At 34.7% G+C, this 15,641-nt stretch overlaps 1 protein-coding gene across 3 annotated transcripts in view; it reads left to right on the top strand.

The window, feature by feature from the left end:
• LOC106873159 (uncharacterized) overlaps positions 1–15,641 on the top strand; it is a 329,246-nt gene that overhangs the window by 252,314 nt on the left and 61,291 nt on the right. For all 3 annotated transcript variants that reach the window (XM_089354161.1, XM_089354165.1, XM_089354155.1), the window contains exons 91-98: positions 214–308; positions 1,036–1,220; positions 2,139–2,266; positions 7,006–7,130; positions 9,356–9,547; positions 10,685–10,890; positions 13,961–14,094; positions 14,496–14,614. In XM_089354161.1, the coding sequence (XP_089210287.1) occupies positions 214–308; positions 1,036–1,220; positions 2,139–2,266; positions 7,006–7,130; positions 9,356–9,547; positions 10,685–10,890; positions 13,961–14,094; positions 14,496–14,614 (1,184 nt within the window). The remainder of the gene's footprint in view (positions 1–213; positions 309–1,035; positions 1,221–2,138; positions 2,267–7,005; positions 7,131–9,355; positions 9,548–10,684; positions 10,891–13,960; positions 14,095–14,495; positions 14,615–15,641) is intronic.

Below are 15,641 nucleotides of genomic sequence, written 5' to 3'. Positions count from 1 at the left end.
CTATGTGCCTTGCCTGTGAGGACCCTAATGATTATGAACTTGTTTAGTCATTTTTTAGTAGACTACATGCATTTTGTTTCATTTTAGACATATTACATTCTTATTTAGTGGGAAGGCATTTATTACATTTACATTTGTTTAAAAAAATAATCTTTTTCTATTAATGATGATAATTGCTAATAGAATATTCAGATATGATTCTTTATCTTTCAGAAATAGAAAACATCATATGTGATTCATCTGATAAAGCTGTTGTCAATATAATTGACTTAGTCCAAAAATCTGGCTTCTTAAAATTGTTTTATAAAGTAAGTAACTGTTTGACCTGACATATTGACATGACAAATTGATAACACACATGCATGCATACCCACATTTTGTTGTATCTCAAGAGGATCATTACACCAGTTATAAACACATGCACTGGTTCAATTTCACTTTGTTATTATTGATTAATTATTTAACTGTTTAACCAACTAACTAATTGATTGTTTGATTAATCATTCAATTAATCAGACAATCAGTTGTTTTTACCAAAGTCCTTTCATCACCATTCATGACCTCTTCAGCCCTAGATGCACAAAAAACAAAGAAAATTTTATCTCTATTCTAAAATGGTGCTAGCACACTGAGCAAAATGCTTAGCAGCATTTCGTCCATCTTTACATTCTGCATTTAAATTTCACTAAGACTGACTTTGCCTTTCATCCTTTCAAGGTCAATAAAATAAGTACCAGTTGAGCACTGGGGTTGATGTAATTGACTTACTCCCTTCCCTGAAATTGCTAGCCTTGTGTCAAAATTTGAAATCAATATTTTACCTAATCAGTAATTGTTTTTTTTTTTTTTGTTTTTGCTTTTGCTTTTTAAGGCTCAGTCAATAAATGAAAAGTCAACCATTTTATCCACTCATCAATAATGATTCTTCTGTTATATCTATCATTATTGCCATTGTCATATCTGGCCAAAAGAAAACATCATAACAATGATTCTGAATCTTACACCATTCATCTATTTTTCAATTTTTTTTTCTAGGTGAGATCTATGATGCTTAAAAATGGAAATGAAACTACTGACTGCAACCACCTTTCCAAATTAGCCAGCAGTTTTCCTGAACAATTCTATAAACAAATTCACTCACTGAACTCACCAAGCAAGGCAGTCAAATGTTTACGCAGAAAAATCCCAAAATTCATGCAGTTTATCAGCCACATGGATTTGTAAGTTTTATTTGTAAAATAAACTTTCCATTCACTTCTTTTAAACTATAATATTTCGATTCCCTACAAAATTTTTGAGATCTTTCAATTCTTAAACATTTTTCTCAAATGGTGTCAACATAACATAGCTGTATAACAAAGAAGTTCACTTCTAAACCACAAGGTCTTGGGTTCAGCACCACTGCATGGTACCTTGGGCAAGTGCCTTGTACTATTACTTCAAGCTAACTAATGCCTCTCGTATGAAATTGAAAAATGAAAATTGTATGAAGCCTGTAGTATGCATGTGCATGTGTGTGTGTGTACATGCATGTGCACTGATGTTTAGTTTATTACAAAAGAAATGAAGTGGTGAGCATTACAACCAGTTGCTTTGTGCTTCCAAAGGCCTGTGGGATATAAAAATTCCTTGATTAGAAAACGAGTGATGGTTGAAAACAGGAAAAATCTTTGGCTTGATAATCTTCCTCAAATAACTCTTCATCTCACTATCTCACTTGTGCAAACATGGAAAGAACAGATCTTAAACAAACAAACAAAGTATATATATATATATATATATATATATATATATATATATATATATATATATATATATTTTCATAGTTAACAAGCGACTTGATATACAGTACTTTGCATAATTCCAAGTTGTATCACATATTTTATTGTTTCAGTAGATTATGTGTCTTGCTCAGTGGCACAAGATATTGGCTTTAATATTAAGATTTGAATTAATCCAGTAACTTAACCTACAAAGGTGTTATTCCTCATAAATTTACCGATTTGTACTGCATATAATAATATTTGTTCAGGATTACATGCCTTTCTCATTTGTTAAATATAAGTTATATACCTTTACATTGTTTTTTCTTAATTTCCATTACTATTATATAATTTAATTATTCTTATATTCTACAGGATGCTGACAATAACAGCAGAAATGTTGGATCTTGTACAAGATCCTTTGTTTGAATCTATTGTGAACAACAAACAACTGACCGAGTTTATAGCAGTTATTTTGAACTCTATTTTAGAACAAAGAACAGGTTAGTATTTTTTTTTAAATTTCATTTAAAAAGTATTTGCTTCTGCCATTTAAATGACAAGTTTTTTTAGTGAGGGTAGGGGTTGTGTAGTTCATGCATTATCTTGAATTTCATAGCTTTCTTCAAAGAATTACTCACATTGTGTGTGTAATTATTATTAGCACAAAAGACATTAAACCTTTATTATTTAAGCCAGCCAAATCCAGCCAAAATATTCTATATGCTTTATCTTCAAACCAAATCGATGTCACCTCTCACACTTATCCTTCAATATCATTCAAAACCTAATCAATCATATCATCAAAATCTTGAAGCTACAAATAAATAAGCATTACATTCAATAGTCTGAAAACTAGAGTTAAACTAACTTTAGGATTGGTATTAGCAGTTATATTATACAATTACCAATATATTCTACAATTTATTGCAGCTAGGAGATAAAACTTGTCTACATTATATTCTTGTAACTAACTCTAACTCTTTTAACTCAAAAGAAAGAGTTTTAAATTTAACCCTTTAGCATTCGGATTCCTCTGCCAAATGTAATGCTCATTTAATCATAAATTATTTTATGGTTTCAGTTGTTTGGTGATGTGATTGTTTGTCTTTAGAATGGCATTGTAGAGTAGGTGTGAGAGGCCAAATTCGGCCAGTTTGAACATAAAACAGGTGTGATATTTTGGCCAGAAATTCGTCTGTCTTAACATTCTGAGTTCGTCTGTCTTTACATTCTGAGTTCGTCTGTCTTTACATTCTGAGTTCAAATTCTGCCGAGGTCGACTTTGCCTTTCATCCTTTCAGAGTCGATAAATTAGTTACCAGTAGCGTACTGGGGTCGATCTAATCAACTGGCCCCCTCCCCCAAAATTTCAGGCCTTGTGCCTAGAGTAGAAAAAAATATTTTGGCCGAAAATGGCTGATTTAAATACTAAAGATGTAATGTTGCTTCAGTATTTGTTCATTTAATTCATTTTTAAATTGACCCAGCTTTGTTTGGTGGGGTTAATGTGAATATAATCAGTCTTCATGGATTATTTCAGCACTGATGTAAAAAAATCTTGTCAAACATGATATAACGTTGTTTTGTTTTGTTTTGTCTTTTCCCTGTCAACCTTGTTAATACCTCATCCATCAAATGAATTGCATGAAGTTATGAAAGAAAAGCTATATGTATTTTAAAATAAGATTAGCTAAATTGTTTTATGTAACAGAGATATTGTTCACAAAAACAGGCAAAGAATGTTATGCTGATAAGTTTTAAAATTACTGAACTCTGGTAAAATATTTAGAAAATCTAACCGAAGTGCAGGCATGACAGTGTGATTATGAAGTTTGCTTGAGAACCATGTTTAGGGTTTGCTCACTCAGTGTGGACACTGTTAGCTGGTGTTTTCTACAGTAGCCATGGGTTGACCAATATCTTGATGGAAACTAGAAGAAGCCTGTTATACACCCACACACATATGCATATATGTGTGCGTGTGTGTTTGTGTTTCATAAAATACACAACTGTGTTCAAGTTTTATCTTTTTTAGTTTTCTGTATTTTCTTATTAGTTTTTTCGCAGTTAGTTTGGAACAATAAAGTTCCTAAATTCATAGTCAATATTTCCAGACCTTCACAGTCTCACTTCAAGAAGGAAATACCTTCTTGGCATCTGTCATTTCTTAAATGCTGGTTGAATTCATATAGACTTTCCCAATAAAGGGTTTTTTTACCATTAGAGGTCACATGATGATTTGTTTGTTCTGGTCAAATTTTTTACCATTATGTTTTCATGACAGTAGCCACATGTTAATTTTTTTATGTATGTGTTGTTTGTATGTTTATTTCGGCATTGTCTTGCAATATGAGCATGGCTCTCATGATTAATGCTCTACTCATGTTGCAATACAATACAAATGTGTGAGTCTGGATGCATGTGCATATGTTCTGAGCCCAAGAAAGAGAAAGCATGAATGGAATAAGGAAAAGAGTGCCAGAGAAGAGTTGAAGGAAAGGAGTGAGAAACTGGAGAGGAAAAGGGTAACAATAGCACATACACAGCAACAGGAAGGAAAATAACAATCAGGTGGCAGGGAGAAAACAAGAAATGACAGGTGCTGCTACAGAGAGACAGAATAGAAAAGAATGAAAAACAGAGAAATAACAGGTGTTGTTACAGTTAGAAAGAATAAAAGAAAAAGAAGGATATAGATATATGGAAGTCATCAAAGTAAACAATGGAAATATAAATTAAAATCCTTTCATGTACAACTTTGTTGTTTAACTCCAAGCCAGCTTTTATTGGACATCCATGATCAAAGACTTCCTGGTTGTAATAAACATTTTTTTGTTTTTGTTTTCAGGAATTCTGTCTAGATTGACATCATTAAATATGTCCTTTCTTTTTTTATTAAAATGTTATGTTGTGATTTGAAAGAGATTTGATTGCTGTTTATTGTAGGTCAAGAGTGGAGGTGCAATGGCCCAGTGGTTAGGGCAGCGGACTTGTGGTCATAGGATCGCAGTTTCGATTCTCAGACCGGGCGTTGTGAGTGTTTATTGAGCGAAAACACCTAAAGCTCCACGAGGAGCTTTAGGTGTTTTCGCTCAATAAACTCTTTCACCACAACTTTCTCTCACTCTTTCTTCCTGTTTCTGTTGTGCCTGTAATTCAAAGGGTCAGCCTTGTCACACTATGTCACGCTGAATATCCCCAAAAACTGCGTTAAGTGTATGCGTGTCTGTGGAGTGCTCAGCCACTTGCATGTTAATTTCACGAGCAGGCTGTTCCGTTGATCAGATCAACTGGAACCCTCAACGTCGTAAGCGATGGAGTGCCAACAACAACAACGTAGGTCAAGCACACATATAGAGACTCCTTCGCTGGCTCGACCCAAGCCTTTGTCTTAATAAATTAAACATGAAAAAATTGTTGAGTTCTGATAATTCTGATTGTTTAAATCATATCATCTTATTTTTGCTGTGGTACTAGTTTCAACTGATTGTTTTCTACATGTGATTATGTTGACCCTCAGATAACAAGCAAAGAAGTAATTTACCTGATTTCTATATATTTTCCAACTGAAACAGCTCCCTGATAACAAAACAAATGAAACAAATGATAAAAAAATGAAAGATAAAAAGGATAGAAAAAAAGATGCAAGAAATCAATTGACATATTTAAGATAAGATAATTAAAACCAAAAAGCAATATACAAGCACAACCATGGCTGTGTGGTAAGAAGCTTGCTTCCCAAATATATGATTCCAGGTTCAGTCCTACTGCATGGTACCTTGGGCAAGTGTCTTCTACTATAGCCTCAGGCCAACCTGTGTGTGAATTTGGTTGACAGAAACTAAAAGAAGTCCATCGTATGTGTGTGTGTGTGTGTTTGTCCTGAACCACTGCTTGATGACCAGAGTTTGTGTGTTTATCTCCCCGTATCTTAACAGTTTGGCAAAAGAGATCAATAGAATAAGTACCAGGCTTAAAAAAAATACTGGGGTCAATTAATTCAACTAAAAGTTCTTCCAGGTGGTACCCCAGCAAAGCCACAGTCTAATGACTGAAACAAGTAAGATAAAATGAAAAAATAAATTTTCCAACTTAAACAGGGTCCCTGATAACAAAACAAATATAGAGCAAGCATTTGATAAAAATAAATGAAAAATAAAAAGAATAAAAAAACATAAAAGAAATCAATTGACATATTTAAGATAAGATAATTAAAACCAAAACGCAATATATGTAATTACTGAGATTTTGATTAATATTTGATTCAGTATATTTACCCTTGGAGGCGTGTGGCTCAGTGGTTAGAGTGTTGGGCTCACAATCATGAGTTTGATTCCCAGACTGGGCTGTGTGTTGTGTTCTTGAGCAAGACACTTTATTTCATGTTGCTCAAGTTCACTCAGCTGTAGAAATGTGTTGCAACATTACAGATGCCAAATTATATAGACCTTTGCCTTTCCCTTGGATAACATATGTGGCATGGAGTGGGGAGGCTGGTATGCATGGGTGTCTACTGGTCTTCCATAAACAAATCTGGCAGAACTTGTACCTCAGAGGGAAACTTTCTAGGTGCAATCCTATGGCCATTCATGACCAAAGACAGTCTTTACCTTTTACTTTATATTTACCCATGGAAGTAAAGCTATGCTTGTGATAAAGTTATTCTATATCAGTTACAATTGGCTAAGTTATATAGCATATAAAAAGCATTGGCAGGACCGTGTGGTTAAGAAAGTTGCTTCACAATCACACAATTTTGGTTACTGTTCTATCATGCAGCATGCTGGACAAGTGTCATGTACTTTAGCACTACCAAAGCCTAGTGAAAGAATTTAGTTGAAGGAAATTGTACAGAAGCTGTGTGTGTGTGTATGTATGTGTGTGTGTGTGAATGCACACACGTGTATCATCATCAACATCCTCTAACGAGCATGGGCTGGACGATTTGCCCAGAGCTGGCGAGCAGAAGAGCTGCAACAGGTTCCAGTCTGATTTGGCTTGGTTTCTACAGTTGGATTCCCTTCCTAATGCCAACCACTTTACAGAGTGCGCTGTGTACTTTACATAACACCAACATATATATATAGGTGCTTTTGGCTTTTGTGCTCATGATTGCTTCTCAGGAGTAAAAGAATGTCCATGTATTAATTGGAGTGTAAGCCTACCTGATGTGTCAAAAAAGTAATTGCCTTATTCACTTATTGTTAATATGAAATATTTCTTTTTCTTTTTAATGCAGTTATTGTCAAGCTGTCCCAACTATTCATAGACCCTAAACAAGCTGAAATGTATCTAATGAACCAAACAACCCTTTCTCCTGATATTATCAAGACCCTCTTTGATTCTAGAATTAATATGAAGCTGGTAAGTTCTTTCACACTTTTTATAATAGTTTGTAAATTAGGTAACTTATATAAAATTATAACAGTTTAAATCAAAAGTGTGGAGAAAGCAATATACCAAAATAAAGGTTTGAGTATTATAGGTTGCACATATCAATGTATGTGTATATGTGTGTATATGCATACATTACTCCAAAACTCTTATTATAACTGGTTCCAGTATGGAAGACATGTCAGCTATTCAAAACAAAGACTATTAACTTCATTTAAGCATTTATTATTTATTATTTGGTGTTAAATTTTTCTTCACATGAACTACAACCTGGCCATTGACAAGCTTACTCTAAGGCTTATGCAATGAAACTTTTGACACCAAATAATGAATAATAAATGTTCAGCAAATAATAAATGTTTCGTCCATGATGCAATCACTTTAGTTTCAACACACAGTATCAGATCAAATTGTTTTCCAAACAAATCTTCCTCTGAAATTTTATTACAGAGAATAACCTGTACAAATCTTGTGGGGATTTTGAGTGGGGACTATTGCTGCTGCCACCTACAGTTGCTTCCAGAGGAAGAGAGTTTACTGAGAGATAGGAGAGAGGGTGAATATTCCCTTTAAGGGGGGGGAACTGTTTCAGGGCTTATAATTTTATTATTGCTGTTGTTGTTGTTCTTCTAATTATTATTCTTGTTCTTCTTGTTCTTCTTCTTCTTCTTTTTCTTCTTCTTCTTCTTCTGGGGTCGATGTAATTTACTATCCCCCTCTCACAAAATCTCAGGCCTTGTGCTTATAGTAGAAAGGATTATTATTATTATTATTATTATTATTATTATTATTACTATCATTATCTCTTTATTGCAAGTTTTCTTGGAGCTCCTGGAGTCTTGCATGCATAGCAGGCTTACTACCTGTAGCCTACAGTATCATGCTATTCACTCTTTTCGGCTACTTACCTGATTATTCTGTTCATGTCAAGAAGGCAAACCTTTTGTAACAGTTCTACTGGACACTCTATTCCAATTTCCTTTATATTCCTCTCAATACCTTCTGATACTGTTCTCAAGGATCCAACAATAATTGGCACTATCTTCACCTTCTTCATTTTCCATAGCCAGGCTATTTCATACTTAAGAGGGTTGTATCTGTCTATCTTTTCACCTTCCTTCTTGACTATTCGTGGTTCAAAGGGGCATGCAACATCAACTATATAGCATATGTGGTGCACCTTGTCCACCACCACTAGATCTGGTCTGTCATGCTCTAGCACCTGATCTGTCTGGATTGGGAAATCCCAGAGAATTTTGCTAATCTCCGACTCCACCACTCTCTGTGGTTTGTGATCATACCACATCTTGCCTCTCTCTAGCCCCCACTTTTCATACAGTTTTCAGTGGAGCACTTTCGCTACCTAATCTTGTTGCCACACTTTGTAGTGGTTTTGGGCAAGTCTAAGGCATTCATTCATGATATGGGCAATTGTTTCATCCACTCTATTGCCAATGTGGCACAGCAGAGACACTTAGTCATTCCTAAGGTTGATCCTCCAGCCTGTGGCCAAAGCCTGGTCTTGCGCTGCTAGCATAGTGCTCTCGGTCTCTTTTGCCAGGGTTCCTTTCATCAGCCAATCCCACCTATTTTTCTAGCAACTTCTGTTGCAGCTACATGGAATTGATTATGTAGTCCCTTCTTGCATAATTCTTCTTCGTGTCCTTTTTGTACTTCTTCCTTTGTTTTCCCTTTTTTTCTCTGCTCTCAATACTCCCTCATTCCTAACTGTCATTAGCAAGGTTTCTTTACTTTGGGTGAGGTATCTCATTAAGTTCTCAAGTTTGATATGCATGCAGTCTTCCACACTTATCAGTCCCCTTCCTCCATTTGCTCTCTTCATGTATAGGCAGTCAGTATCTGCACATGGATGATGGGCTCCATGCATCATTAGGAGCTTTCTTGACTTCCTGCCCATCTCCTTTAGCTCCTTCTCTGTCCACTTCAGGATTCCAGCACCATACTAAACTGCTGCAACTGCGCATGAGTTTATTGCTAAAATTATGTTCTGCCATTCAGCTTTGAAGCCAGTATTTTTCTCACTTGCTGCAGATACTCTCTTTTTGTCTTTTCCTTCATGTCATGGAGTTTGATTCCATTATCATTATTATTGAGGAGGCGGAAGGGGTAGTTGTAGTAGTATATTGAATATGTATTCTATTGGAAATTAATTCATCTCAAAAAATCGTTTTCAGATTGAGTTGATGCAGAAATCTCCACAAGACGTGCAGGATTTGATTTGTACACATCGCAATTTATCTTTCTACATCGATTGGCCTGACAGTAAGGTATCTTTGGAGAATGTAACTGAGATCCTATGTAAGAATTTGACAACAACAATATCTGGACTTAGTGTTTACTTAGATTTTGTGACAATTGCTAAAGAGGTGAGTTTATTTTCTTTTTTCTATTAATTCCCTAACTACTAATTTATTAACATAATTTATTAAATATTACATAATTTATTAACTACAACGATCACAATTACTCAGTTGAACATGAGTTAATAATTAAATTTATTGCTAAGGTGGCAAACTGGCAAAATCATCACTGCACTGAGTAAAATGCTTAGCAGCATTTCATCCGTTTTTATGTTCTGAGTTCAAATTCCACCAAGGTCAACTTTGTCTTTCATTTTTTCAAGGTTGATAAAATAAGTACCAATTGAGCAGTGGGATCAGTGTAACCAGGCAAGCTGGTTACCTTTCCCTGCAAATGCTAGCCTTGTGCCAAAATTTGAAACCAATATTACTTGATACTAAAGAAGGCAAGAAGCTGGCTGAATCATTAGCAAGTCAGGCAAAATGCTTAGCAGCATTTCATCCATCTTTATGTTCTGAGTTCAAATTCCTCTGAGGCTGATTTTGCCTTTCATCCTTTTGGGGTTGATAAAATAAATACCAGTTGAGCATTGGGTTTGATGTAATCAACTCACAGCCTCCCCTAGAATTGCTCGCCTTGCGCCAAAATTTTAAACCAATATTAAATTCATTGCTATCTTTATGGGATTTCTTATAACAGAAAAAGATGTTAACTGGTAAATATCTCATTTCATAAAGAATCCCATACTTAGGGGCAGGATGGGCAATGATAGTGGTAGCTGTTGTTGTTTGTGTATTAGGAACTTAACAGGATTAATATGCAACCTATTATAAGAAGTAGGCCCTAGATCCAAATATTTAGGCCAACTGAGACAAAGGAAGACAAAATATGGCCAATCCTTAGAATGGTGAGTTGTGCTATACTTAACTTTGATATCAGTTTACAATCACATTCCCTTTTGTTACCATATTACTGTTGAAACATAGTATGTGTGATTCAATTAATTTTATAAATAATGAAGAATTCAATGAAATGATTTGATTATCATTAAGTTGATGCTTGAAACATAAACAAACATAAAGTGTTTGATGGAAGGTTTTAATTTAGATAACTTTAAAATTTTATATGATAGAACTAGGGCTGTCTTAGGTTGATTGGTGTCTGTAACAGAATAAGAAATCTTATAAATCTCTTTTTTATAGTTATCCCTTCTGAACCAAACATTCCGTATTGAATTACCATGGCTCATGAATGTCTCTCAAGAAATGGCAGATCTTCTTGAAAATGTCCACAGACTTCTAGCACTGGAAGACTTCCTTTCATCCTTTGACTTCAATCAGTTATCAAGATTGATTCCAAATATCCAACAATTAGTTATTGATCAAGTTCCCCAAAAGATTGTTTCATCGTAAGTATTCTGACATATTTTACACCTTTACTTCTTTCATTCTCACTTTTCATTTATATAAACTCAGTTCATCTCAGTAGATATGCACACCTTGAAGGAACTAAGACAACAAGAATATTTTTAAATGAGCAGTGTCATTCAATAGCATGAGAACACACATTACATAGCTTAAAAAAAGGAAACATGCCCATACAATTACATTCCCAAAGGCATTAACAATATAAAATTGAAATATTATGACATTCTACAACAGGCATGGGGAAACTGCAGCCCATGGGCTACAGGACTTTCTGAATGGCACACCTAACAAGAAAAATTGCCTCAATTTGCTTTTTCTTTTTTTAGGTAATTCAACCTGTGATGAAGTATTGCTATTGAAGGGCCACTTCTCAAATAAGGTTACCTATGCCTGTTCTACAAATCCTATGTTCTCCAATCTGTACAAGTCTCAAATCTCAAATGAGGCCCCCACATTTATTAATGGCCAGATCACAAAGTCTAAGTTTCCTTTCTCTAGATAACTGACAACCCAATAAATAGCACAAATCCATCTTACACTCAACTACTCTTCATGCATACAGGATGGTGCTTCCAGTAAGCACACACACATACGCATGTTCTCATTTGGAGTCATAATGAAACCAAGATGTCCACCTAATTCGAAAATGTAGGCAGAAGAAAATTATGAAACAAACACTGGTATACAGCTTGTATTAATGGTTTATTTTTTCCTTGTTTCAGTCATTAGACTGTGGCCATGATGGGATGCCATCTGGAAGAATTTTTAGCCAAATGAAACAACCCCAGTGCTTATTATTTTAAGCCTTGTACTTATTCCATTGGTTTCTTTTGCTGAAATGCTAGGTTACAGGAAGATAAACACACCAGCACTGGTTATCAAGTGGTGGTGTGAGACACAGACACACACACACATACAACAGGCTTCTTTCTGTTTCTGTCCACCAAATCCACTCACAAGGCTTTGGTCAGCCTGAGACTAAAGTAGAAGACACTTGCCTAAGGTGCCACATAGTGACACTGAACCCAGAACCATGTGGTTGGGAACCAAGCTTCTTACCACACAGCCATGCCTAGAGTATTTTAATACTTTTTATAAATATCCACTCTATAAATTCAGTATTGCATTATTTGAGGTTACAACCAGCTAAATAAAGAGGTACTAGCAACCTAGTTAAAAGGCAACATTCATATCTATCACTAGTTTAGAATATGTAAATCATAATGTTCCAGTCTATTTAACTGTAAATAAGTAGCATAAAGTGATGCAATTTAGTGTTATTAACAAAAAAAAACTTTTCTTGTCACCCAACTATATGATCTCAGATTCTGTCCCACTGCATGATAAGTAACTTCTACTATAGCTCTGAACCAACTAGACTGTTAGGAGTGGATTTGGTGGATGGTAACTGAAAGTAGTCCATTGCATATATACAGTATGTATGTATGTATGTATGTATGTATGTATGTATGTATGTATGTATGTATCTATGTATGTGTGTATGTATGTGTATACGTATGTGTATATGTATGTGTGTATGTATGTATGTATGTATGTATGTATGTACATGTGTGTATTGTTGTTTCCTGGCCTTGACATCATGTGATTGTCATAAACAAATGTCACTGTCAAACTCCTATCTTGTTCAGGACATTGACCTCCTGGAAATTATTCAGAGACATGCAACCAAGTGAATACCCTCCATTAGGCATCTACCATACTCTGAATGCTTTACTTTCCTGAGCATATATTCATTGAGCTCCAACGTCTGACAACTGGCTTAGTAAACACCCACAAAATTATTAAGCATTATGCCAACAACCACCTTGAACACCTTTTTGAGCTCCATGTGTTTCACGCACATGGGCTTGCCTACAAAGTCAGAAAACAGCATAGCTCCCATGAATTTCAGAAACATTTTTTCACTCTCAGAGTTGCTGAAACATGGAACAAACTCACTGCATCAGTTGTTAGTTGCCGAAACATTGTATCCTTTAAAACCTCCATGCTTCCTGAAATTCACCAACACTACACCTGATATCCACCCCCTCCATACTCATGTACACATGTATATCATGACTCATACACTGTTCACTTTCCTGACTTTTGTACATAATTCTATGTACTGTACAATTACCTTTGATGAGTTGTAGTGCACCTGAGCACTATACACAATAATTTCGTTATTATTATCAATGGTGTCTGGAATTTCTTATCTTCCATGAAATCATATCTGCTCATGGGGAAAATTATCTTATCTGAAACGGTGAGGGTTAGAAACAGGAAAGGCAGCTGGCTGTATAAAATCTGCCTCAACAAATTCTATCTGATTTATGTCAGCAGAGAAAACAGGACATTAATGATGATGATGATGAAGATAACAACGATGACAACAATGACAATGACAACAATTATGATGTATATTTGAGAGTCAAGATAAGTGATTCTCAACCAGGGTCAATATAGCCCTTGGGGGTCCATATAAGATTTTGTTGTTAAAATTCATGAGCAATAAACTGTTAATATTTCTACAATACACAACATGTTTAAACATTTTTTATACAGTTTCTAATAACATTTAATCATAAAAGTATAGTTGGAGGTTTAAGACATTGAATGACTATGAGAGTCCCCACTTCCTGAATAAAATAGGAATCAAAGGGGTCCTTAGGCAAAAAATAGATGAGAATCACTGCTCAAGATGTTAGAACATTATCTTAAAGGCAAAGAAGTTTGAAGATTAAACAGATAATGTCATGTTATCTTATAACAGTTTTATGCAACACCAAGTTTTGAAATAAAGATCTGAGCGGACGAAATGCATAAAAGATCAACATTCTAATCAAACACCATGAGATTGTCCAAAATAAATGATGTAATAGACAATATTGTAAGGAGAGGGGGATCTTCACAAAGTTCATGTTAACAAATTACAATCTAATATCAATTCCAAACAAAATACATGTGTAAGAAAAAGTTTACATCCTTCATTATATTTAATAATAAATATTGTGATTTTCATTTTCTTTTTAAAATTTTTCTCATTTGAAGCATTCTTCATATCCTTGATGATTTCAAGCGTGTCCAAAACACTTCCTTTTCACAAGAATTCATTGATGATATAGAGATTACAATGAAAGGCATTCTTGGTTTGGAAGCTGTTGACAGAATCATGGCACTTAGTGGTAAGTATTTATATTTGTTAATCTTTATCTTTAAATTCTACTGATTAAACATTAATAAGTTCTCTTGACTCAAGTAGGTAGACAAATAAAAACTACTTCATAAATGACTTGTTTAATTTCTTCATGGTAATAGAAATAAAATTGTCTTAAAAAGCAGTCACCTTCAACTTGCTTTCAAAAGGCAAATAATATATCTAAAACAAGTGCACTAGAGGATTATAAAACAATAATTTAAAGTAGCTCTTGTTGTTTACATTATTTTCTCAATAAATGCAAGAAAGGATTTCAAATTATATTCCCTCTTGATTACATTGTCTGAATTCTATTATTTCAATTTCAAAATGTTCTATCTTTTGAAGAAATTCTTCAATAACATTAAAAATAATCCTTAATATTTGTAGCTGTATTCCGAAACTTCTTGAAATCACCGGATGTTGTACGAAACTATTTGATGAATAACTTAAACTTACCACATGAAATCTCAGATGCACTGATTAATTCCACAGTTTCTCTGGCTCAGGTTAGTTCTTCTTTAGACTACCATTATTGGATATGATTTTCAGCTGTTGGCTATTTGCTTTTCCCTTCAGAAATTCTCCAATATTTAAATCTTAGATATTGGTACAAGGCCAGCAGGTTCAGGGGCAGGGATAAGTTGATTATATCAGCTCCAGTGCTCAACAACTACTTATTTTATCAACCCCGAAATGATGAAAGGCAAAATCAACCTCAGCAGAATTTGATCTCAGAATGTATTTAATCCTTAAATATTGATAACTTTATATTACTGAAGTGTTTTAATTTTTTTCAAACTACTTTTGTTCTTTTAATGAAGAAGATGTAAGAATTTAAAAGTGACTAAATTTCATTGGACATTGAAAAAAATTGGTCAAATTTTACTTTCATTTTTAATTCTAAATAAGTTAAGATTGAATGAAGAAAAATGTTGGATTGAAACAAGCTGAAAAAATAAGTATATATATATATATAAGGAAAGATTTGCCAATGTTCTGCGCCGTGAGGACCAAAGACTCGAGGTATTTCGTGTTGCAAGACAGTGTAGGAGAGAGAATAGTGATGTTGTAGGAGAGAAATGTGTTCGCATGGATGATGGTACGCTTGCATTAAATGAGGATGCAAAGAAAGAGGTCTGGAGATGCCACTACGATAGATTGCTTAATAAAGAGAATGAATGGGAGAAAGAGAGCCTGCCGTATGTCGACCCAATAGAGGGACCAGCTATCCGAGTTGATAGTACCAGGGTAGATAAAGCAATTAAGAGTATGAAGACCGGGAAAGCCCCCGGCCCATCAGGAATCACTGCAGAGATGCTCAAAATATCTGGCAGTGTTGGCTATAGCCTAGTCACCCGTATTATGAACCAGGTGATACACGAAGGAGTCATACCCAATGACTGGTGTAGCAGCATCATAGTCAACTGCTACAAAGGTAAAGGTGACGCTTTAGATACAAATAATTACAGAGGCATCAAGCTGTTAGATCAGGTTATGAAAGTTACAGTGAATCAATTTAGATGAGATGCAGTT

Source organism: Octopus bimaculoides, chromosome 1, assembly GCF_046866305.1.
Source record: "Octopus bimaculoides isolate indiv1 chromosome 1, ASM4686630v1, whole genome shotgun sequence".
Taxonomy (NCBI): Eukaryota; Metazoa; Mollusca; class Cephalopoda; order Octopoda; family Octopodidae; genus Octopus; species Octopus bimaculoides.
This window is presented reverse-complemented; position numbering and strand designations above follow the sequence as displayed.